The sequence below is a fragment of the Montipora capricornis genome, chromosome 5, assembly GCF_036669925.1.
Source record: "Montipora capricornis isolate CH-2021 chromosome 5, ASM3666992v2, whole genome shotgun sequence".
NCBI classification, from domain to species: Eukaryota; Metazoa; Cnidaria; class Anthozoa; order Scleractinia; family Acroporidae; genus Montipora; species Montipora capricornis.
The window spans coordinates 17,212,289-17,238,212 of record NC_090887.1 but is presented as its reverse complement, the minus strand read 5'-3'; the positions used below and the strand labels follow the sequence as shown (position 1 = coordinate 17,238,212).

Genomic DNA, 25,924 nt, shown 5'->3' with positions numbered 1-25,924 from the left:
TTACTAACTGCGTTCTTACACAAACTAACTTGACAAGAGGTTAGGTTTAAAAACTGCGCACTTTAAACTTTCATATCTTCATTGAGGAAGATACCATAAGTTTGCGAGGCGAATTTCACAAGATCATGGAATCACCTCTAGTTTCTCGGTTCGTTCCTTCACAGCCTCGTATGTTCCTTCTACAGTGCAGGACCCAAACACCTCAGCATCGTAAATCCAGTCCATCACTCCATCAACAGTCTCTTCAAATTGTTCCAGTTTAGAGTTTCTCTTGTCGCATTTCATGATCCTCGAGTGTCGTCTTATAATACGCTTTAATCGTCGATCTACGTCACGGAGAAGCTGGCTCATATCGCTTTTCTTCCTGTCTTGACAATGCGCCAGAATTGTTTTGCTGCAGTCCTGCGCGGTTGATACATCAGACTGGATTTTCTCAACGTCTTTCAAGTACTCCTAGGTGGTCAAAAATCGCGTAATTAACATACGAGTATTACACAACCACATCTAGATCTATCCTGACAAAGAAAGACAACGTTTTCGATGAAAAACAGCACATAAAGGTTCTAAATGCTTCCTACGTAACAGGCAAATGTACCAAAATCCTTTTTACTCTTATCCCACTCTGGCATTGCTATGCAAAGATACATTTGACGAAAACGCATTTCCTCCATTTTGATGAGGATTTAACTGAATAAAAAGCTTCCAGGCAGCTAAATAAAGCTTAACTTGACGGTAGAAACACAACTCGTTTATTTACTCATGTCTACAATACCGACCGCAAAACCAAACGATTCTCCCACGGCTATTTCCCAAGGTATGCTGTTGGCTGCATGCTTGCTTGTTAAGCCCACCAACCTTCACCCTTGCCGACTGAAAGATTTTCCTCTGTATAACACCAACGATTTAATTCGTCACTAACTCAGGCCCCTTAGAGGCAAAAAGGTTAACGTAGACTTGTTATCAAGTTAATGACGGGAATGGGATGACCCAAAACACCGAAACATCGCAAAACAGCGCCAGGTTCTCCGAACGAGGTCACTTAAATGATCGATCACGTACCTTACAGGCTTTGAGCGTTCCATTTTTTATCAAACCTTCCGCATCCTCCATCCATTTGCCAACAGACTCCATCAGAGTATCAAACGTTTTCCACTTCTTGTTAAGTTCCTCGATGTGTCTCAACCGTGAGGTGACCTCATCGGAAATCTTATCGACTTGCTGATCTACGTTCCAAATGACGTTCTTGACCTCCATCGTGCGGGATTCCGGCAGTATATCCATGAAGTCATTTCCAGCCTCATGCAAACTACGGTGATATTTTTTGCATCTTTTCAGGAACTTCTTGTCGAGGAAAAACAGCTGAGAAAAATATGCATGATGATAATGAAGGTTTAGTCATTTTATTTAATGTAGGTGCCGGGTTCTGCTAAGCTCTCAGACGCTAGTTAAAGTATCAATGGAATCTGACCGTGCGCCCTTTATACCCCTCTCTCTCCCCTCCCTGTCTTTCTTAGTCCACCGTTTTATGGGTATTGAAATATACGGCCACACGGATCAGAGAAAAATCGAAACACAAACTGAGGTCACCAGGAATCGAACTGGAGATCTCTATCTCCTATTAGTATCACCCAACTAGTGGACTAATGCAAATCCTGCATTTTGATTGGCTACGCTAGTAGAGGACTATTAGTAATAGTCCTCGAGTAGCGAAAAGCGTGACGCTTTCTTTCGTTTTATTCCCAAATAAATATTTCTTTAACTTGCATTATCATTATCAGGGTCAATAGCTCAATCGGCTTCGCCTCATGGGCTATTGACCCGTAGTCCTTGCAAGCTACGGGTCTAATTGTTAACTAGCGCACAATAACCTCCTGAGCTACGCCGGTTCCTTAAATGAGCACAGTCCTGCCAAATTGGCTGTTTTTGGTCAAAACTGGATAAACATCTAATCACACGTACAACATTCCTAACAATCCACTGAGAAGATATTAAATATATTTACGGCCCAAAGAGCTATTGGCGACCTTTGGTGACTTTCTGAAGAAGAGACAATACTTTTATAGTAATAGGCGTTACCCTCTTTAAATAAAGGTTATTATTATTTTTAAAGTTTCAGTCCATTTCCATCCTCTCCATCCTTGGCTTCAAACAACAAAGAATAGCTTCAGTGCACTTCAATGGTTTTTGGCAACAAAACTACAGCATTTTTTTTGGTCTTCGTTGATGTAAAGACGTCTTTTACTGTTTTGAAGTTTGACGAGAATTAATGGCGTGACCACACACCTTTAAAGAAATCAATGAGTGAACAACCAAAATACACTATATCGAACTTAACGCATATATTAAAAAGTTGAAAACAGCGCGAAGGGTATCCGTGTCTTCATGATTACAAAAAAGTGAACATACCGTATATTCTCTAAGAATCTTCTCCACATGAGGCAAAGATGTAAATTTGACAGGTTGACTGATCAGTTGTTTGCGACCAGCTTCCAACAACAAAAGGATCTTTGATCTGGAATTCTCATAGGCAAGCCTCAGCCGACGATCACAAGACTTTTCTCGAACTGCTTTGATGCGGTCGTCGATTTCTTTAAAAAAGGAAGCGTCCATCACAACATCTTCATTGTCACCTGACTGGACAATGGAATCGAGATCCTTACAGTGTTCATCCAAATCCTTGAAGAAAGTCTGAGTTGGTAATGAGAAAAGTCACGTGGTTTGACAATACTGTAGCAACACAGGAAAGGTTCGTGACATTTAAAGAGGGAACAATGTTGATAAAAGTGCCAGCGTTGAAAAAAATGTATATAGTTGAAGTGCGGGCTAAAGACGAAAGGGAGAAGTGATCATTGCACATATTTGGACAATTTAAGGAATGTTCTCTTATAGATAGTCTTAAATTTCAGCCGTCTCCTCCCTAGTAGGGTTAGGGAGGAGACGGCTGAAATTTCAGACTATCTTATAGACACCTGAAAATTTCAGGTGGCTCCAACAGGATTCGAACCCATGACCCCTCGAGGTCAATTATCAGTCATGTGACCAGTTTGTTCCCAACGCTTAAATGGCTTTTGTACAAATACTTGTACCGTTAACTTTTCAAGCAGCGGTAAAAGTTCTTCTTTGGGATTCGCCAGTGTGAAAATTTCCATGCTCACTCGTTCTACGTTAAGCAAAAATTGGCACCTAACAGGCTCTTTTTGGGGTGCTCAGTTACGACAAATTTAACAAGAGAGCAAACTCTAAACCAAAGAATTTTCTAATTTTCAAATCGTTATAAAATCTCCACCTTTAGGTGGTATTTCTATGAGTACTGATTTGCCTTCTGGCCTTCTTTTCATTTCCCCAATTCATAGCACTACAGTTTTTATGTTTACCAATTATCAGTCATGTGACCAGTTTGCTGCAACTGCCCGTTTGTCAAAAGTAGAAACGAACCTCGTGTTGCTTCAAAAGAAACTTTGGAGGCACTTCACAAATCCAATTTTCTTCCGTTTCATAATAGTTGAGAAGGGACTCGGCCTCATGTAACCACAGCAACAAGTTCCCAAACTTCCCATCTTTGCTCACGTGACGTCCTACTTCCCAGATTTTCTCTTCCAGCACCGTGACCTTGTGTTTGACTATTTCCCACTTAGTGACAAGAACATGAAGTTTGTCTTCTGGCAAGGAATATTGCGGGTATTTTGTCTCGATAACGCGATTAATGTGGAATTCACGTCTTTGAATTTGTTGTCGGAAGATTTGAATCTGCTTCTGTTGAAGAAAAACAAAACAAAAAATTACCGTTTCTTAGCGCTTTTAACTGGTAGTCGTGAAACAAGACCAACGTAATTAGTTTGGCCAATCTTAATATCCACAGACGATCAATGCAGCCGGTGCCAAATACAACATTTCGTAATTGACTTTAACTCTTGTTGGCAGGGAATGCAAGATGTGATCACGTCAGGTGCGATATACCATGGAACACTCAATAAAGGATAAACCCCCTCCCAACTGTTTAAACGTCTTCTTGTTCCACTTCTATATTCCACCCTCCTTGGTTCAATTGACCATTTTGTGTCATAATTAACAAAACCAAAGCAAATGTTGTAATCACGTATCTTAATATTTGTTTGGCAAAGTTAAGTAAATATACTGCCATTGAGATTACCATCAATAACATGCGTTTGGAATGATTGTATTGTAGTTAATAAAGTCATGGACATTGTTATTATCACTCGTTCAAATGACCTTTTTTTCCTGACGAAGTTGAATAAATAAGCAAATGTTAATGTCGTACAAAGGTTGTACGCAGTCATCTTGGTGAAGAACAACAATAATAATAGAATTGTTCGTTTGTCTCATGAGGTGGGACGTTTTGTATCCACACTGCTGTTCTTCGTATAGCTTGCATAGTAGGCATTTTTTGATTAACGCTCATTGAAAGTGGTCTCTGAGGAACTCAGTTTCGCTTAGCGGCTGCCATCCTCTCTCCCCTTAAACCATTTTTTAGCTCGCTCCAGTGCTCTCTTAGTTTCTTCGACCAAGATGGCGCCATAGAGTAAATCAAAGGATTATTCCCTCCTTTTTGCCCAAAGTAAGTCTTCTCCAGGCTAGTCTTCATAATGCGATGTGGTCGTCTGTTCTGCATTATTCTAAATATTAAAATCCACACTACAAAGATTTCCATAAGGACTGTTACAAAGAGTTATGCACCTGGTCCAATCTAACCTTTTTGAGGCACAGGCAATCAGAGCGAGTTCTGTGTTTCATCGGCAACGAGATGTACGCCACTCGGCAGAAGCAAAGAGCCATGGAGTGGACTTTCATAAAATACTAGCCCTACTGTACAACATGTTTAAAAATTGGAATGGGAAGATACAAAGGCTGAAAATCTCTATCACGTACTGTTAAAAAGGCGAACATTTATGTGCACGTATCTGTTAAAATATTCCTCAAAGGTAGAGAGTTAAAAATTCTTATTGATTTGTTCGAGGTAATATTTGTTCTACCCTCGGAGGAGTTTGTTGAAATCTGTTACCAACAGCTGTACAAAATCTAAGAACACAGAAGTACGCCATTATATCAACGAAGGTGTTACCTCCTTCCAATTCTGCACGCAACAAGCTTAAATGAGGCTTTTTTGACCTGACGTTAGTCATGTTCGCTTGCACTTGCCGGTGATTCCATTAAGCCGTGAAAGCGATTTTATCAATGCAAATTCGTTAAGGTATCAATTGTCATTGTTTCTTAGGATACCGCTTATTACACACCTATTGTCCTGACAAACAGAACAAGACAAAAATAAAATGCAAAGCTGTTAATAAACGACCCAAAACGTACGATAAAAAAGCGTCTTATAAACAATAACAGTGTAACGCTTGTCCAATTGAGAGTAAGGATGACTTAGTTGACACTCTTGCGAAACGAGGACAAAGCTCACATTCGCTAGCGACCAAATTGGTTGAATATGCTAAGATGCCTTTTAGCGACTTTACTTTCTTCTGATGACTAGCCAACCGTGAAATGTTAACTTTGCAAATGGTTGAGTTTATTAGCCTCGTAGCGTAGAAAGGCGCCACCACAACAGCTAGTAGTACCAATTACTGTGGGCCCATAAAAGTCTGCATTTATCAGACCACCCCAAAGGGAACTCCATGTCCTACTTCTTGCGAACAGTGTGTGGGGTTTAACATTTTACAGAGTTAAACTAGGCGAAGGAGAAGCCTACAGTTAATAGTCCTAATCGAAAAGGACTCTTTTTTAACGTAGAAGATTGTTTGCTTTGCTTCGCTTGCTTCACCATTCATCACATAAGCAAACACTTGCGATGGTAAACATTTTCGAGATCTTTTACAAGTCCTTGCTATCCCAGGTACAGTAGAACCTCGATTTGGCGAACCTCTTAATACCGTTAGCTTCAGTATCACGGACGAAATTCTTAACCCCGCACTTGCAGGAAAATATATGGAAAGAACCTCGATATAATGAATTGTATTTTCCAGTGACCTTACCACTTCGTCAACCCGAGGTTGCACTTAAGAATACGTTATAGCAAAAGGTATTTTGCCCTGTCAAAGAGCCGAGGGACAAAGATAAATTGAAATAATTAGGACAAATCGCCGAAGGGCAGGTGGGAACGTCAAGACGTCTACAAACGAATCAGAGAGACGGTAATTTAGCGAAAGGGGGCGAGAACATGGGTCACTGACCAAGCCAAGATGTCTGGATACACCACCAGCACCAAATAGTAGTACTGGTCACGTATAGCGATATTTCTTGTTTACAAACATTGACGTCACATTTCTTTTGATATTCAAATTCGCCAACCACGGAACAAAAGAAATCATTGTTTCAACAGCCAATTAGGCTCTGGTTGGCATATTAATAATAATGGGTGACATCACGAGAAACATCGTCATTGTTTCAATCGTGAACGTCTCCAGTAGGCAACTGTAGTCGTGATTTTACTCAAGGACGTAGCGGAGTCGACGGAACTTGTCATCATATTTGCTAAAATCTATGTAAAACGTTTCATGTAACATTCTATAGTTTGCCGTTCTAACTGCACGTCACTTCAACCAGAAACTAAAACCTCACCACTTTTCTCTTCTTCTTGGTTTCATCTTCATCGTCTTCTTCGTTCCATTGCTGCGCCATTAAAGACGCCCGTTGGTCCACCTCATTTAACCAATCAAGGATCGCCTGGTATTCCTGCCATACATCTCTCTTTTCACTTGTTTCCTCAAGCTCTTCTTCCTCCTCCTCCTGTCAAAATAAAGAACAATGAAGGACTCACTTTTCACAATTTGAAGTTCACGTGATTGTTTAAAGGGCTGAGGTAAGCCTAACACCACAACATCAGTTTCTCGCTTAATTGGGTGTCAACAAAAAAAAAAAGCAAGGAAAGGGAAACGGCAACGGATGCTCCACAAAACATGAGACAACGAGAATCCGAGCACGTTACCGTTCTTTGCAGAACGTGATTGAACGACCACAAAGGGATTTAGTGTCGGCAGACGTCAAACTGAGACTTGCGTTGGATCAAAGATATAAGAACCCTGTTTGATTTTGGCTCGTATTTTGCCTGCATGTGGGCCAAAGACAGCAAGCAACCTCTGAAAAGCGATAGAGAAGTTCGAATAAGACAATTTCCATGCTGTCATGACGAGCAGCGAACAGCAACCTGCAGTTAACCGTTTGCCGTCTCACGTAAAGGCGATGCTAACTCCCTCGGATAAGTCGCCAGTTTTTACGCTGTACATTAACGCCCTTTCTGCGGCTGAAAGTAATGGGAAGTTGGTACAAAACTCACAAGCGCGACGAGTCGGGAAAACAGAAGAACGATCATTACAATGCTAAGATATATTTCCCGCTAACGTTCTTGTTCTCGCTCAAGTCGTCGTCGCGTAAGGATCCCTAATAATCACAACCTCGAGATTTACACCCAAAGGGGGAGGGGGGGGGGAGGGAATTTACGAGGGTAACGTCAAAAAGAACGCGACTAAACAATGGCAATGATGAGAAAATCAACGGCTCTGCAAGAACATTTTGAATTTTCGCACAATTCTATACCTTTCCCTTCAGATTTGCAAAGTGAAGTAAAAAAATGGCACTTCCTATTGAAAACGTAAGCACAAAACGGCATTTTGATTTGCTCACTTATTTTGAACAGTTCCTCCGTTCTTTCCCCCCCCCCCCTTCCCCCCTCGATTAAAGTGGGTAATTTGAGTAGTTTTTGGAAGTTTTTTTACAATGCCCTCGTAAAGTCCCCGTTATAGAGTGCTCCATCTGCGCCACTTATTATTTTACTGCCTTTTACTACCGGACTGAGCCGAACGATGTCGTATTACACGACATTGTAAATATACTTAATCTGCGAGTGTTTTATAAGTTTGAATGTTGACACTTAAAATTCTTTATTTGAGAATAAGAAGCTTTCGGCAGGGAATTTAGTAACATCAACAGTTACTCCAGCATTAAAGTAATAGGTAAGGCCCTGGCAGCATCGCGTGACATTGTATGTTCGCGCAACATGCTGTTGCTTGGTCACGCAAGCTGCATTTATTTCGCTTTCTGGTCCTTGCTCATTAAATCGCTCAAAATAACAAAGAAAAAACTGAAACGATAACACCCTGACACGATGGAAATACAATGAAAGTAATTTGAAGTGTTTTAAGAAAACCAGAAGTTAACATGATCGTGTTATTATTGATGGATAAGTTCTATATCAGAATAAGGCATATAAACATTGTAACGATGGCGAACAGGTTTTTTTCAGGCATGACCTCGTATGCGTTCCTTTGATAAAATGCACTCGAAATAGTTTGCCCTCAATCAAACTCACAGCGCTTACCATGAAGTCACTTCTAATGAAGTATTCATCAACGATATCTTCCTCAAAGTGTTTGCAGCTTTTATGAACATTCGTCTTTGAGCTTAAACAAGCAAAAACGACGCGCAGTCGGCTGTAAAATCGCTTTGGTTTCTTTGGTTTCAAAGCCATAGAGGTGTACCCACTCATGCACGCGAATCCACACTATTTTGCAACATATTTCAAACATTCTTTAGTTGCAAAGTCTCAGTAGTTCAGCTCCGACAGTTTGTAATGACACCTATTAACACCCACCTGCCCTCCCAAAATAGAGTATCACCGGGAATTCGAAAACGAGGTTAATTCGATCCATTTTTTTCTCAGTTTATCTTCATATAATGGAAGGATTTGATAGACATAAAAAAAGAACGCGATGGCAGGACAAAAAAAACAAAGAAAAAACCACTGGAAACAAAAACGTGAATTGGTTGTGTTTATAATATAAGAATTGACAAACACATCACTTAAAATTACAGTTAAGCCCGTCATAGAGATCACTGGCAAAATTAACCTGGGAAGTATTCTAATAAATTTCCTTATGTTCTAGAGTTCTCAATCTTACAAGCTTTGCGCGCTTATGATCCAAAACCCATCAACCTTAAAAAAAATGCAGCCCTCTTGAAATTAAGCCAAACTAAAAGGATCTTGATCGATGACCTTGGAATAGAAATGCAAAGCACTCATGATAATACTTGGGCAAACACAACACTGACTGGTGCAATACAACGTAAATAAATAAAATTCTCATTAAGCATACTTGACATAGCTTTGCATGCAAGCGACCTTTGTGGCTGAAAAATTCTGGGCCATCAGAAAAATCTAAAGATAAGCTATGATAAGAGGGCATCAGTGACACAAATATTTAAGGAATGGTGAATATTACAGAGTCGTTGTCTTGGTAACATTAATGGTAATTGTCGGGAAAGCTTACGATCGAGTCCACCACAACGTTGCGCAACATAAATTGTCTCGCGTTTACGGACAAATGCAATTGCCTTTCACAGGGATTTAACGCCCAGTGGAATAAACGACAAAAAAAGAATTGAAGAATTGCAGGGGCGTTCTTTTTCGAGCGATAAATGTCGGGGATTATGTCAGTACATCATATTAAAATACTGACTAATCCCCAACATAAGCCCCAAATTCCCGTTAACAAAAACAATATTCTGGTAAGAAGCGTTTGCCTAGATATAACTTCCATCAAATCTTCCCTAAACAAAAAAAGGTGAAATGTTTTCTAATTCTTCAGTTTTGTGTTCGAAATGTTTCACTTGTAATGTACAATTTAGATCAACAATGTTGGGGGGAAGAGGGGATCTGAGGCCAGATATTCCTTGCACTCTGTAAGAAGCTGCTTCCTATGTAATGGTCAAATTTGGCTAGAAACACTATATATTAATGTGCTTTTGTGGAAGTTTTATCCTCATTAAAATGACACTACCTGGCAAATGACAATTTTGATCATAAAATCGTAAGCAGTGGATATTGCTCCTATAAGACCACACAAAGGTCTTTAAAAAATGAAATTGAAAATTCCCAGGGAAAAAAGACTGCAAAAAACACATGCATCGTGACAGGACAACGCTATACCCTACGAAAGCGAGCCGAAAGATTATTTATCCTTCGTTTGTTTGCCTGCAATTTAAAACCTATGATCTCTAGCTCATCCTTTCTCCTCCTCCTTATAATGGTCTACAATGGAAAATGAAAACAATTTCGCACTTAAAAAATTATAATTGCTCTTATACAGAACAAAAATTCACATAGGCACATAGATTTGCATTATGCAACACAGGAAAATAACTAATATCAGTGTTTTAAGATATGAAAACGATAATTTTGGTTCATTGAAGCGAACTGCCGATTGTGGTCAAATCAACGTTCAAATTTTTCGAGCATATTTGTTCAGTCACCTATTTAAAAAATAGTGAAGAAGATGAAAGGGTAATCCCAATTAGTTCTTTGTGAACATCACTTAAAAAAACCTTCAGAGAGCATAATTTTAAAAAAATTAACGAAATTAAATTCACTGACCGAAAATATAAGGTCCAGTTGAACTTCATTCCGTTACGTTTAGATTCTGAGTAGCGAAAATAAACTCGTAATACAAGCATAAGTCTAAGTATTCGCACTTTGCTAAGGAGCTTGAAGCTACAAAGCAAATATAAATTCACTTTTGGCGAGTACAGAACCTATATTCTCAATGACAGTTTAAAATTCACACAATTTTGTTTTACAAATGAATTTTAGGGACTCCACTTTTGATCTACTTTTTTCTCACCTTAAACTGTGAGTTTCCATATATTCTTCCTTGTAACAGTAAAAATATCACAGAAAAAGGTTAACAATTTATGAATCGAAGAATCAAGTTACTTATCTGATTAATAAGGACCAACCTTTCAAAATGCAATCGAAACCAAACATTACGGTCATCATTATTTCCAGCCGACACAGACGTATTGCCTGAACGGCAGGTCAGATATGAATATTCAAATATCAACCAAAAACATCTGTTCGCGTATGGAGGGGCCGCGGTGAAGTGTCGCGGGTGTGCGGGTATAACAGGTAACGTTATAAATCACCGATAGTAACACATTCTCGCTCGGTGATACTTGCGAAACGCAAATCCCGAAAGAATTCGGTGCTACCGTGTTGAAAGTGCAAAAAGACACACTAAAAGTCAAAACACAAAGTCGTAACAAAATGGCCGCCTTTCATTAAAATGAGGTGATAAGAGCGTTGACTCTTGTTCCGTTTTAAAAGGTGAAATAGAGGAGAAAATATAAGAGATATCGACGCAATTAGTGTTCAAAATCGCATGATCTAAAATACAATTCTGAATTAACAGGTACGAGTGCTCTTTCGCAAAAAATCCGAGGTTTTTCCAAAGCAGCACGAGTATTTAATTAATAACAATGAAGATCGTTGTGAGGCAGTGTGGCCCAGTGGTTGCTTGCCTTGAGATCAAGAGATCCCGGGTTCAAGACCCGCTCTGACACTCGTTGAATTTGTTCCTGGTAGTCCCTGGTTCAACTTCCCACCTGCTGCACTTGTAAATAGCCAACTGGTTTGCCTCCGGTCAGTTGGGATTCTTAACAGTTGTTGTTGTGTTCTGTCGTTTCGTTGATTGTGTTTCATTGGCCCTGAAAAGCCCCTATGGGGAGCGGTCAATTAAGTATGTATGTATGTATGTATCGTACCATTTTTGTGGTAGTGCACTAAACACATGTCACCCAGTTGTAATAGTGTAAGAAAGAGCGTAAGAGTGGGAGGGTATCCGTGGTCCCAATAGGCCCGCAGCGCGTGCATAAATCACTAAAATAAACAGGTCTGTTGGAAGCGTGCTTGAGTTTTAACAAAATGAGCCCCAAAATCGGCAGGCATTTGTGACACCGATGAATAATTAAGCAGCTGCTACTTCCAAAACCATGGAATTACCTGGTGATAAATAGCCTCGTCCAGGGCAGTAAATTTTTGATTTTGCAGAAACAATGGTCAACCTCGATCAAGCGTTGGGCGATTGTGATCTTTTTGTTGAATTCCCACAATTCTTGTCAAAACTTTATAACACTTGAAAGAAAAAAACACCAAACTAACAAAAGCAAAAACCTGGTTTGACACAGATGTATGCTTTGATTCACGAGTAAACACGCAAGGTAACTTGATCACGGCGTCCGCTGAATTCGATGTCGCTTTTCGATTTTGCGATTTACTTGTGCAGCCAAAAGTACAATAGAAAAACTAAACGTAGCAAAAATCTCCCAAAATTTTTTTTTCTGATGGTAACTTTTTATATTGGCAGTTGTTTTCATGTCGCAAATTGTGTTGCTGATGGCAAAATACTTTATCCTAAAAACTTTCCTCTGCTCTGCCTAAAAACTGTGCATCAATATTTATTTCCTTTGGCATCAATATTTGTTTTGCATAAAGCAGGCTAACAAAATCTGTACCTTGCTTAGTTCGCATTTTTGAAAGTTAAAATTGAATTTTGGGTCCTGTGTTTCTGGCTCATGATAAATTTTTGACGTCTCCCATCCAGATACTAAACCCACCGGACAGGGTTACCTTCAGTGACCTTTTGTATTAGAAGGCATTAGAAAGCTGTCGGACGCTCAGAGCGCAAGCTTAAACTTGTGTTGAAAAAGAAGTTTTAAGGTAATTTTAAAATGAGCAACATTTTTCTATTTACCTAAGACATCTACCATGGCACTATAATGATATTCGGTACCAAAACAATATCGTGTACTATTAGAGTTGGATAATACGCAAAGACAGCTCGAATCTCCTGGAAGACAAAACGCAGCTCAATTGACAATTTTGAATAAACGGCTGTGTTACAGCACTACCACATGTACGCAATGCGTGCCTATTTTTTTTGTTTGTGTTGCACTCAGTCGACTAAATTCTCTCGAATTCTCTGTCTCTTCCCTCTAGATTTTGCATTTAAACTTTTATGCAAGTTTGAGTACTCGTTTGTATTGTCATAGTTACCATTTGCTCGTTTTTTCTGAGTATAACAATAGGAAAACTCTTATCCGCCATTGTCGTTTCTATTTTCTCGCGCGACCTTGTGAGTAGGCCGGGAATAGTTGCCATAGTAACTTCATTAAAGCTCTACACAGTGCAATTTGAAATAAAATTGTACTTCTCTCGTCCAATCAGAACCAAATGATTTCGTTGAATGCAATATAAATGTGGAAATATCACAATTTGAGTTCAACACTTGAAGGAATAGACCATATTCGTATTCTCGGTATTGGACTGCAATGGAGGCTAATGCGGGGGAATCTTTTCAAATGCAAATACTTTTTAATATATTCCCCCGCATTAGCCTCCATTGCAAGCTAGTTCCGGTCCAATACTGAGAATACGAATGTGGTCTATTAAAATACGAAATTCTACAATCAAAGCACGTTGGTGTCAATTTTGTGTATAGTGCAGAGATTGTTACTGCTAAAATCTTAACACCTTTTAATTAGCACCATTTTCTGTTTTTTGAAGGAATTTTGTATGTGTGTGTGGAATGTGTTACATGACTCACTAGATTTAATTCATACACCGTTTGCAAGTATTAGAAAGCTTCAAAAGCATTTCTCGCCAGATATAGTTCAGCTTGATTTTCTTCTTCAGAGTGCAAGCGGTCAGTCATCTCGATGGTTCAGTTACTCTACCTCAGCTACGTAACAAACGTAAGTGTCATTTTTTCCAAATTTGTTCACTGTAAATGGTTTTTGTTTGCTTATATAACTTTTAAGGCACAAGAAGTCAGTCAACCCTTTTCTCGCACTCAAACCCGTTAAAGCTGAAACGAATGTTTTCCAATTGATCTCCTCTGTAACGCCTTTCGTTCGCAGTTTTGTTTTCCTCGTCGAAGCACGAGAATTCAGGCATCTCGGTATTTCAGATTTCCTCAATCAGATACTGTGATTGCAAGAGTAGGCGGAATCGTTGTCGAGTTGGTACACACGGCCAGTAACAGTTTTTGTTCGCTGCGGTGTATCTCAAGTTTTAACCTCTAGCTTCACTTTTTGACAGTTCACACTGCCTCGCTTTGGTTTTCTAACAGTATTTTACAACGTAGTCACTAGGGGTAATCGAAGCTTAGGCGAGTGCGTTCGATGTTTGTAGGACGGTACAGGTTTGGTACAGGTAGCAACTGAGGGGGGAGGGTGGATGGTTCGTGCGATAGGGAAATGTTATTACAGTGGAACCCCGATACAACGATCCTCGATATAACGATATCCCCGGTAAAAAGATAAACATGCTATGTCCCGGCAAAAGTTACAGTAAAATGTATGGGACAGAACCCCGATATAACGATCTTCAATATAACGATATTCCCGATATAACGCTGAGTTCTTAGCGTACCGAGCGTAAAATCTTCCCCGATATGACGATATTACAGCATCAGTACACAGATACAACATCAAATGTTTAAGTTTTGTTTTGTTTTGTTTCCCTTTTACGATTCATACCACAGACTTTGTTGTGTAACCTTGATAACGTCTAATGCTTTGCAAATTGTGAGTCATTTGATACTCATTACAAGTTTAATTAAACAATATGTACAGTAGTAAAAAAGCACATGTTAATTTTACCCCGATATAAAGATATGGTTATTTTAAGGCAATGTCGTTATATCGGGCGTCTCGTTATAACGATACCTCGATATAACGATCTAATTCCACTGTACTGCATCTATGAACGTGACAACTTGTTAGACGTAATCATTAACTATTTATTTGGAATTCTACAAGTAGACAACTACTGAAAATTACTCTAAAATGAAACTATTACTTGCAAGTCTTTTCAGCTTGTGGTATTAAAGGCCTTAGATTACTTTTCTGTGCTGAACGCTTGGACAAAATAAATTCAGTTTGTTGATTTCAATGCCGTAAATATCACAAGTCATGATGAAATGGCGCGCCGACGAGCGTCATATCTCGGTAGATTTACTTTGTGGCACAACGGCCGCCAAGCTTCACAACTCGATTGATTTACTTTGAGGCACAACGGCCACCGAGCTACACAACTCGGTAGATTTACTTTGTGGCACAACGGCCGCCAAGCTACAGAACTCGGTAGATTCACTTTGTGGCACAACGGCCGCCGAGCAAAACAAACCGGTTTGATGCAAGCGCGAGGAGTCGCACACATTTTCCAAGGACAGTGACGAACCATGCTTAATCCAAAGTAAAATTTTACCGACTTCAGTTGACAGACCTGCAGCAATCTTTCAGCTCTTTTCAACGATGAACGATGGAAGATTATCACACCTCACCAAACGCTAGAATAATGAACGCCGACGACGCACAAATCACCACGTGCGATAGTTCGTCAAAGTGAGGCAAAACGTAACCAAGCGCCTCAAAGCGAGGCAAAAGTGTGTCGACGAAAATGCAATCTCGAAAAAACTTCCCTTACAACACAAATTAGGTGTTGCGTTCTCGTACCTCGAACGCAATAACCTGAAAACATATCATGTGATGAATTGTCATTATTGATTGAAGCTTGACGGTAGGGTCTCCCGAACACTTGGTCGAACCTAACAAATTTGAAATTATAAGTATTGTTCCACAAAATTTCTCAATACCCTTAAAAAAACACCACCACTTGGCCTAGTGTAGGTCTTCCCTTTCTCGGTCCTGTTGACGACGCAAAAATAGTCAAAACAGTACATCTTTTAAATTGTTCAATCATTGGATTATAGCCAAATAAGGATGTTCTTATAACTTAAAACTGGGAGACAAGACGTCCAGCAGAGTCCAGCTTTAAAATAGAGATAGTTTAAATTGGTAATCCATCAGGAATAACAATGTCGATCCATATCAAATGTTGTCAAGATGGCTCTAGCTATTACTTCCGAATCTTTCGCATCATCGATTAAACGTGAACATACATATATACCTAGTCCCGCGATAAGTTGAAAGGTGTTTGCGGTACAAGGGTCCTTGATGAGAACAATTCAAGGCTTAATGTGCATACAAGGAAGATTAAAAAACACCCACTCAAACCTGAAAAGTTCATGATAAAATCTGAAGTGCTTTCAAGAAGATAAGGTACCTCACTACATATTTAGCGACCTCAATATCACACTGATCTTGTTGATATTAGATGCTTTGCCATCAGACAGTCTCCTAACTTTCCAAACTTAAACCATATATTAAGAACAGTTACAAGGAATATTATTTTGAAGTATAAATATTTATAAGTATTCGAATATTTCAACAAGCTTAAGGGTAACGTGGAAACAGCCACGGGGGGGGGGGGGGGGGGGGATAAATCATTTGAACACCGAGATCAAGGATGTACATGCAGCGTTGCGCAAATCTAAAGTTGGTCAATTTTTATGCTCCTTTAACAAAAACGTTAGACTAACCTATAGTTCTCCTTTAAAGCTATTTTTATGAAGAATGCGTGATGTTTACCTTTTTCCCAGTAGAAGGTAATAAAAAATACTGTGGGGAGGAGGGGTAGCTATCAGGACAACTACCATATACGCATGCAAAACGAACAGGCTTGAAATTTTTATTTAGTGAGGATGGGGAACGACAGGATCATTTGTTTTTCACACCACATAAATTCTCCCAATACATTTCATTCCTCAACAGTATTTTGTTATTCATCGCAAATGCAACTGCAAAAAATGCAACTTTGACAAGGTAATTACCTGGGAATCCTCTAATTCACTGGAAGATGACTCCACATCCATGGGCGTTGATGACGCTGAGCTTAGCTTACGTAATGAAGTAAGAGAGCCGGAAAAACTTCCTCTCTTCCTATTACTTGAATCACTATGGTAACTAGGTAAGCCAAACTTTTTGCTATCTGCATAAAGGGACGATCTCTTGCTTTTCAGTCTGTCTGAATGGTCCGAAGACAGCGCTGTTTTACCAGAGCTCATTCGTGGCTTCTTTGGAGCGCTAGACTTTGGCGTGGGACTGGTGGATCGAGAGTCGCGCCTTTTTGGAGCTGCGAGATTTGACTCTGATGATGAAATTTCCATGGAATCTTCCGATAGTGAAGAACTGGGACTAACAGTTGGTGTCCCCGATAGCTTGCTCTGACTGCCTTTGAACTTTGCATTTCCTGAAGGAGGAGAAGGTGAAGGCGTTCTCTGGTCTTTAGCTTTTAAAGGCGAGGTACTCCTTCCAGACTCTCCTTTTTGTTTTCTCGGTGAAGAAGGTGAAGAACTGGCACTCCTCAACTGTTTCGCTGGGGTGGTGGATGAGCTGCTTCTTGCCTTACCTTCTCCTCCCTTCCCTGAAAGGTTTGTTTTTGAGGAGGTCTTCTTTTGTCCAGACTGGTCCCCAGCTTCCGGACTAAGTGATTTCTTGGAGGTGGTTTTAGTGGGTGAAGCGAGTCTTTTTGAAGATTTTTTGTTTAAATCCACCTCTACTTTGTCATACAGTGTTGCCAAGTAAGTAATAATCGATCTCTCGTCAGGTTTTTCCACATCGACGTCTGTAAAGTAAACGTGGAACAAAACATTTTATTTGACAGAGCAAGCCTTGCAAAAAGCTACAGTTCTGCTGAAAAATTCTTACGAAACGAGACTTCTTTAAAATTGATATACCGTTCTTTCATTTGGTAAATTATTGTTTTCGACATTCAAAATTTAGCCAAATAAAGTCATATCAAGAATGTGTTAAAACAATTTCTATCCAAATTACCTATTGGTCCAATTATAAAACAATCGTGCCAGATAGTTGTCGTACAATACTGTTACAATTGTCACGTTTTACCTGCGAAAATGTTTACCGCCCATGAGAAAGAAACTTTTACAGTGGTTTGTGTTATTAATATTCTTAGAGTGAAATTGCCACTGGGAAATGGCTATGCATATATTAAAAAAAGAGAAGAATTGTTTCTAAAAACTCCAGATGAAAGTATTATGTTGTTTAACAGGACTCAAAAAGCAGCAGGCATTGATTACAAAATCAGCCGCCTTTCCATGTAACACAAAAAAGCCAAGGAAAAACCCAAAGCAAATTAAACAAGTTTAACCAGAGAACTTAGAATAATGCCACTAAGTATTATAATTGTTTTAGTATAAATACACAGGTGATTATTTCAAAAAAAAGAGAAAAAAAAACATTTGAACACGAAATCGTCTTCACTTACAGTGGCAAAACGACTACTGGCAGCCATTTTGTCCGTCGAGGTGATTATCGGCTGATAATCCGAGATAGCTAGCCAATGAGAGCGCGCGATTTTGTATGATCACCTGTGTATTTATACTAATAATCATTATTGATGCGTTGTACACTAGCCTTCTGGTTCCAAAAGTCTTGGCACATTAAGATGTTTCTCGGCCAGGTCAAAGGCTTCTTTTAGATTTCCCACATTATCACGTGACTCTGTTATGCTGAGATCCACCAAATCAGGTCTGCAAAAAAAGAAAATGTTATAAATACAATAAACTTTTCATGAAGTTACTGATTTCTGTGGGCATTGTGGAGTATGCATTCTTATAGCACTTTCATTGACTGTAATTGGCTGGCAAGAACTGGAGGACAACTTTAAGATTTCCATGCCTTCTGCACACATGTCAGACTACATTGTATGCAGCTCATGAGGTTACCAAAAGTGCAACCTTCTTTAATAACCAGTTTTTTTTTTCTCTTAATTCACGCACCTGAATGCATGAATTATCTGTAAAAACGCTTGACCATTCTTCCAGCTGGAGCTAAAGTCTTTCAGATTCTCACTTGTTCTGAGGAAAGAAATATAACTTCTTTTTATAGAATATTCAAACACAGTTTCAAAAGTACACAAACACAAGGAGGTCCACACAATGTGTCTTTTTGGTACAAAAGAAGTCAATTTACCCTGTGGCCTTCTCAGCAGCTTTGCGACACCATTCTAAAAGATATTTCTTGGTTCTTGCCTTCTTGTTCGCATAAAGACCTTTCACCTGATTAAAAAGAATGCATGGTTTGCCTCTTAACAACCAAGGAGTGATGACTCTCAGTATGCGACAAATCTTGAGTGCAGCTTCAAGAACAACAAAGGGAACTTTGCAAAAAAAAACTGAACTGCTAATGAAAATTTTGACGGAGTAATTATTGTTGATTGCTCTGTGTAAATTATGTCAACCGGCTATTTTGTTGTTGTTGGAGTTGTCTGCCTCTTTGACCATAACTTACTCGTTTGTGTAAATGTAGGTATGTATATAAATATGTTAAAAAATAATTAAAAGAAAAAAAAAACTGAACAATCCTTAAGATCTCTACTCTTCCAAGCAAAGATTTTGGTGGATCCTCTGAAGACATACTTCTAGAGAGGTCACCATTCTTAGCAGGGGATATTTGATTTGTTTGAACTGGTATTTATGGCACAAAATGTCCCCCAACCAAAAGCATTCTTTTTTGTTTTGATTACAGATAACCAGTACCCACAATCAACCAAATATGAATACCTCATAATGCAGTGCACTGAGGAAAATGACAAGTCTGAGGCCAGATGGGTGCAAACAAGTTATACGAAGTGTATAAACTATACCTGGTAATGGTGAATGATAGCCCAGGTCAATCCAAGAATGATCGTTTCATTTCCATCAACAACAGACTCTCTATGAACATTCACAAGCTTTACCTGTGTGAGAGGTTAAGATTTAAAAGCCAAAGTGACTAAGCCTCCCATTTTAAAATGTACTACTAGTTACTACTAGTTACTGTATCCTGATTCCTTGTGCATAGGAGCATTCTTGTGGATTCTTAAGGTTTCTTTTTACTCACTCTCACTCTCCTCCCTGCTCCCCACCCCCACCCCCACCCACTTTTCACAGTATAATCACTTTGAAACTGTGGTTTCTGTCTTTCTTGTACAAGTAGCCTGGAGGCTTTTGATTACATGGACTGCCAGGATTTGCCAAGCTTTGGGTAAACCGTCTTTCTCAGAGTTGGCTGTCAATGTTGAAGTTCACTTACTAGATGCAGTATTGACTCAACATTGTTTACTCAAATTGTTTATTGCTATCACTAGCTGAATTCGTAAAAATACTAAATTTAAAATTTCTAAACAAAAATATTTCACTAACATTCCTTCCAGTTAAGAATTTCAAAGCAGCTCCAACATTTGCAAGGTGATGGGGTCGCTTGTTCCCTTTCTCAGAAGTCTAAATGGAACAGAAATGTCAAGATGTACATGTAAGTATCTCCTGAAATTTTTACTTTCAAAACCTTTTAGTGGATTTTGGAACTGCAATTGGTATGAAAGTTGTCCATTCTGAAACAACAATATTACACTTGGGGCTTTGTGCCTGATGGTAGTCTAATAATAACAGACGTTCTTACTGAAAACCAGGTTATGACAGGAGATATAACTTAACATGTCACAAAGTATACCATGTTGTCCAGAGATAGATGGGACTATTGGACAAAATGTTTAGTACAGAAACTCTGTATAAGGCAATTTGTATGCAAAAGTCATCTGTTTAACCCTAATTATTGAACAATAAATTATAATAAATTGAAATGGTTATTTTTTTCCTCTGCTTCCTATGTACACTGATACTTCAAATACTCACCCTGAAGTATCTTATTTTTGCTCTGCTAAATTTGACACTAACAGGGGCTATGGAGTACATTTGAAAGTGGTGGAGGGGGGGGGGGGGATGGGGGCTAGGTCTTGGTATATGTATGAGTTGTGTGGGAGGGGGCTATACCCCCCAGCTCCTCCCTCTCCACAGTCCCTAACTGACATACCAAACGCTCTCCAGACAAAACTTCTAACAGGGCCAGTAACTTTGAGCCATCTTGTAATCCTTCAATCAAGTCACCAACATGGCATGGAGGCTTGTGCTGGTTAATGTATGAAAAGCAGATTAAAGAAAACAGCGCCAACAAAATGGAAATTAAACAACCTTTTCTCTGTGTCTGATTGGTAACTAACGACAACTAACTGAGACAAAAAAGTTCTATCCTATCGAGAAAGTTCAACAAACATAGGCTTTCTTTCACAGAAATAACCTTTAAAAAAAAGTTCTGAACAATATTGCAGGTAAGTCTCAGAGGCCTCATAGGTTACTGGTATGTTTCCACAAGGAATCTCATGGGGACAAATGCAAATGTGGGCTGAGGCCTGTTTCTAAATCAATGATCAATGGTAATTTCAATGTTCAAGCGGTGTACAGGGACAGCAATAAAGTTCATCCTTACAACCTTAGGAATCTGACTATAAGAGGCATTTGGAGCAAAAAAGGACAAGAACTCTAACCCTAAACAGACATGCCTAGACGTTACTACTACCTTTGCCATAAAAGAATGTTTTAAAACAACAACAAGAGCATTATATAACTGTGCACAGCTACTGTGATGTGTACTATTGCAAAGGTCAATCACTTTCCATCTCAAATGCACTGACTAACTTAACTATGAGGTAATGTTTCAACATTTATATCTCTGAAATCACTTACTTGTCGAAGAAAATAATTCACCCATCTTCCAAAAGTCCTTTTCTGCACATGAACCTGTTCCTCTGTGTGAATCAAATTACAACAATAAACAAGCTTTCAGTCAGCAAGTCTGTGGTCCACCATATTGCTTCCATGGTAACAAGAAGCTTTAAATCCGAGACATACGTGAGGTACTTGATAGAGAACGAATTCTATGTCAATTTTTTGTTTAATTGAGAAGTTGAATAACTTTGACTCCAAAATTTAAGAACAAAATGAAAATATCTCAACACCTAAGTCAACAAACCAACAGAGATGTGTATCAAAGGTGACATAATCTCTTTCCTATTCACGTGAATTAAGACACGGCAACATGCAAACAAACGTCGAATGAACATCGGAAACTTTCTTAATTCTGTTTATTTACCCTCTCTATCTTTATTTTCAAAGATCTCTACAAGCTTGGACTTTCGTTGTTACATAAGATAAATTCGTTTAGAAACCAACAAATTCTTGAAACATGCGTGTTATTGTTGATTGGCGGTTGTGTTGATCTGATTTAATAAAAGATGGTTAAGTTAAGTTATGTTAAAACAAAAGAATATATATATAGAAATATACACCTGGTGTAGGCTACGAACAATTCAATTAACCAAAAGGTTTTACCTGATAAAGAGGCCATTAGCTGTTCTGTCGAAGCTGAATGTGGTGAAAGTGAGGATTTTGGCATTCCATTCGACTCTACTGGAGAGGGGCTGCGACGACTTGATGAAAGTCGCGTCGCCATTTTTCGCTACCAGCCAGTGGTATAACACCTCTGGCAACACTACAGAAGTACGCGCCAAAAGTTTGTGACAAAATATCGCATGACGTATTCCATCCCAAGTCTCGTTAAGCAGTCTTCCATCCACGTTATCACACTATGAATATCATGAATATGTCGAGAGTGTTAAATCGGCTCGCCATTTAGAATGACTGTTCTCAAGAACGATAAACATTCCGCTGGTCACTGCATGACAGTCAGGGGCTCCTCTCGGGATATTTGTTGCGTTCAAACACTTTCTGCGGGTTTAGTGCAATGCATAATTTTTTTACGAAAGAGATGTTTGAGTTTTATTTCATTTTCGATTAATTATTTTTTTTTCGCGATTAACACTTGGGCGAGTTTACAGCAACAAAAAAGCATCACAGTCAATTCAGCGTAAAATACGGGCCAGTATCATATCATGACGTATTTCAGCAAGCTCTACAACAAAAGCAAGCAGCCATCACAGACAACCAGTTGGTTTTTTGCTCATTGAAGAAAATCTGAAAATGTTAAAATTATCAGGTGCAATTATAAGATAACACTGATTCACTGTATCAAATGTAGCCGTGACAGTGAATAGCAAACGCCACGCGCGGCCAGAGTTCGTCTGTGTGCGCAGCAAAGCATCACGCTAACAGACATCACGCAACAGGCCAGCACGAAACAACACATTTAATATGCGAAGCAGAAGCCCACGGCAAAGAAAGAATAGCACTACTAAGAAAACACTCTAGAAGTCTCACGTACAAAGCTATGATGCGACAGGCTGTCACACAAGAAAAAATCACGCAAATGGAATTTCTCTAATGAGTTTTCATCTGACGTCACGGCAGCAATGTTGGAGAACAATGCAGTAAAATAATAATAATAACAATATGTTTATTCACTCTTTGGTAGCATTTGCTAAATTACAAGAGGGGTCAGTAACTATAAAATGCATAATAACACGAGACTGCAAAACTTACAAGGACAAAAATAACGGTTAACCGTCCTTGATCAGTGCGAAGAATGTCTTTTGGGAATTATGCAAAACTTGTGGAGCCATTTTCTATTGTCAGGGGCACCCAACGACCAATTTGTTGTAAAATGTATTATTATACCCCAGTTAATGAAAATAAATGTTATTAAGGCATTTTCAGGTGTTTTTCAGTGTTGCTGGGAAAACATTATCTGTTCCTCTTTCCCAGCAAGACACACAAGAAATTTCCCAGCCAGCTAGATAAAATTGGTTGGTTTCCCAGCCAGCAGATCAAATTTATTTCCCAGCCAGGAATTCCGCGCGTTTTCAAATCCCTCGATCCAAAACGACCGAACAAAAGCGACAAAACGGGGACAAAACAGGTTTTTTTTTCCGCAAGCGCAATCACTCTGACCAGCCGTCGTATGTTTGTGACTATTCTCTGGGAGAGGGAAGGGGTTCTTTTTCTTTTTTTTTTTTTTTTAGTCGTCCTCAGTCTTCAGAGTTTCTACAGCCAGCTCGGGTTGAAATGCTAGAAAAAGTCAGTAATTCCCAGGCAAAACCTCTATCAATAACAAAATTTCCCAGCCAGCTCATCGAAACACCTGTACTATGATTTTTGCCAGCCAGCAGGATTCCTCTGGGCAACAGATAATGTGAGGAACAGATTCGTTGGGTGCCCCTGTATTGTTTTGTACACCACCATGGCCGTCTCATGACGTTGATGAAAACCAAGAATAGTCATCACCTTAAATACCCAAAATGTTTAGTGTCAAGCAATGAAGCTTCTCCCGAAAGGATCACGCAACAAGAAAGCACGCTTACCCGAATTACAGCTGGATAGCATAAGCAACGCATGAATCAAACGACGACCAAGAGTCTCGGATGGAACCGCCGTTGACAAACTTACGTTTATTTATTTTTAGTTAAAAGTGTCATTTGTGAGCTTTTGAGCCCAAGGCATAGAGTCTATCCACACTCTCTTGTTAGAGGTAAGTCATTTGGGTACACATCATCATCAACTTTATTCACATGTCTGGTACTAACAGTTTCTCCGTATTGCACGCACCACAAAAATGCAAGAAGGAGGAGCAATAAAAATGTGTAAAATATACTAGGTCCTTCTTCGTTCCATAAGACGGGGGCTTTGTAAGCAACTGAGTTCTTCATAAATTTAGAAGAAACAGTTGGAGCTATAAGACGGTGTCTCGATCTTGAAAGGCGTCTGCTGTTACGAGTGATGAGTATCTTTTATAGGCACGTAGTAGAAGGCCGTTATATTCCTTATAGAAAAGATTAATTAATTACAGTTTATGCAAAGACGATAAGGAATTCCACATGGCTGCACTAGCACCTCTTCCGAGGGCGTGTCCGTTGAGAGGCCGCAGATTATTCTAGCTTCGTGGCAGTGTACCCTATTCAGTATGTTAAATAGCTCAGCCCGATGTACTCCGCCCCAAACTGACATAGCATACGTAATGGGTTGGTAGGAGAACTTTTTGATGAAAAGACTCACATACACGTCTAGGCAAAGACTTGTTTATTAGTAAAACTTTTGATAACATCTTGCAGCTGGATGTGGTGTTAGCCGGTTATGGACACACCAACGTAATTTAAAGTTCTTTGAGGGCAGGGCTTAAAGAATTTCACGCGGAGTCACGAGAGTGGCCGATACAGAAAACCGTAGTGTCGCTCGATTTGATAGACAAAGGTACATCATTTGTGAAGACCGAACCCTGAGGAACACCACACTTGACTTGCAGTTTCGGAGATTCCGTTCCTTTTACTACCGTAAACTGCCTTCTGTCCTTTATATACTTTTGCAACCAGACAAGAAGTGGGCCTTCAAGGCTTCAAGTAGCAGTTTGGAATGAACCTTTCTGTAGAAGAGATTAAGTTATTTTCACTCACGTGATTGACAATCGAGTTGTCCAGATGTGCCGCCACAGGTGCAATTTCCGTAATTCGTCCTTTGTTCAGTACATACACAAACGCGGGTATCGAGCAAGGTAGACCTGCGCTATGGAACAGTAGTATGTAGAGAGAAAAGGGCTTGAGATTTTTAAATATCTTCCTGCGTTCCTTCTTTAGCTTTGCGTTCAGCTAGTTTGCCGGTAACAGGTTCTCTCGGGGTAGGAAGCTCAGGGTCTCTGCAATGGTCAATTGAAAATGGATCGGGAGGAAGAATATCTTCATTAAAAACTCGGATGAGGCCTTCTCTCAAACAATAGGGAGCTTTAGCAACTACGACGGCAACGGCAACAAGAACGTCGTCGTTAGTGAATTCGCGTTATTGTAATCGCTTCGTGACTATTCCAAGCATTTTAACGTGACAAAGGTGTGGCAAACCTTCAAAAACGGAACTAGTTAAAGTTTATCCTCAAGCGCTGACGTTCTCCCTAAAACCTCAAATTTGGCAATTTCACGTTGTTGTTTTGCTGACGACGGCAAACAAATAGACAAAAATGAAAAGATGCACGTGCAGAGCGTGCAAAGCTATTGCTTTTGCTTACTAAATACGCAAATTTGTGACGTTCTCGTTGCCGTCGCCGTTGCTAAAGCTCCCTAATAGGGAACTTAAGCAAAGACAACGGCGACGGCAACGAGAACGTCACAAATTTGCATATTTAGTAGGCAAAAACAATAGCTTTGCACGCCCTGCACGTGTGTTTTTCACTTTTGTCTATTTCATTGCCGTCGTCGGCAAAACTACAACGTGAAATTGCCAAATTTTAGGTTTTATGGAAAACGTCATTACTTGAGGATAAATTTTCATTTTCTGCCCTAAATTGAGCGCCGTTCCTACCAGCGTCATTTTTGAGGAACTACCACACCCCCGTCATATTAAAAAAGTTGAAATAATAACGAAGCGATTACAATAACGCGAATTTATATTTTGAGATGACG

General features: G+C 39.4%; 1 protein-coding gene and 1 long non-coding RNA gene across 3 annotated transcripts in view; one reads left to right on the top strand and one right to left on the bottom strand.

The window, feature by feature from the left end:
• The window catches only part of LOC138049711 (nesprin-1-like), a 97,758-nt gene extending 75,499 nt beyond the window's left edge, over positions 1-22,259 (bottom strand). The window contains exons 1-14 of one of the 2 annotated variants that reach the window (XM_068896114.1): positions 21,918-22,259; positions 21,273-21,334; positions 20,563-20,658; positions 19,896-19,973; positions 19,358-19,450; positions 18,685-18,770; positions 18,492-18,569; positions 18,127-18,242; positions 16,524-17,317; positions 6,580-6,747; positions 3,436-3,753; positions 2,407-2,688; positions 1,060-1,359; positions 136-453 (exon numbers count right to left, since the gene is read on the bottom strand). In XM_068896114.1, the coding sequence (XP_068752215.1) occupies positions 136-453; positions 1,060-1,359; positions 2,407-2,688; positions 3,436-3,753; positions 6,580-6,747; positions 16,524-17,317; positions 18,127-18,242; positions 18,492-18,569; positions 18,685-18,770; positions 19,358-19,450; positions 19,896-19,973; positions 20,563-20,658; positions 21,273-21,334; positions 21,918-22,038 (2,910 nt within the window). In that variant the 5' untranslated portion in view covers positions 22,039-22,259. The remainder of the gene's footprint in view (positions 1-135; positions 454-1,059; positions 1,360-2,406; positions 2,689-3,435; positions 3,754-6,579; positions 6,748-16,523; positions 17,318-18,126; positions 18,243-18,491; positions 18,570-18,684; positions 18,771-19,357; positions 19,451-19,895; positions 19,974-20,562; positions 20,659-21,272; positions 21,335-21,917) is intronic. The other variant, XM_068896115.1, reaches the window with a different exon arrangement.
• Positions 10,879-25,924, top strand: part of LOC138049713 (uncharacterized) — a 16,247-nt gene continuing 1,201 nt past the window's right edge. The window contains exons 1-5 of the long non-coding RNA XR_011132429.1: positions 10,879-10,918; positions 13,484-13,542; positions 19,240-19,360; positions 19,907-20,004; positions 23,944-24,009. This is a non-coding gene — a long non-coding RNA (uncharacterized lncRNA). The remainder of the gene's footprint in view (positions 10,919-13,483; positions 13,543-19,239; positions 19,361-19,906; positions 20,005-23,943; positions 24,010-25,924) is intronic.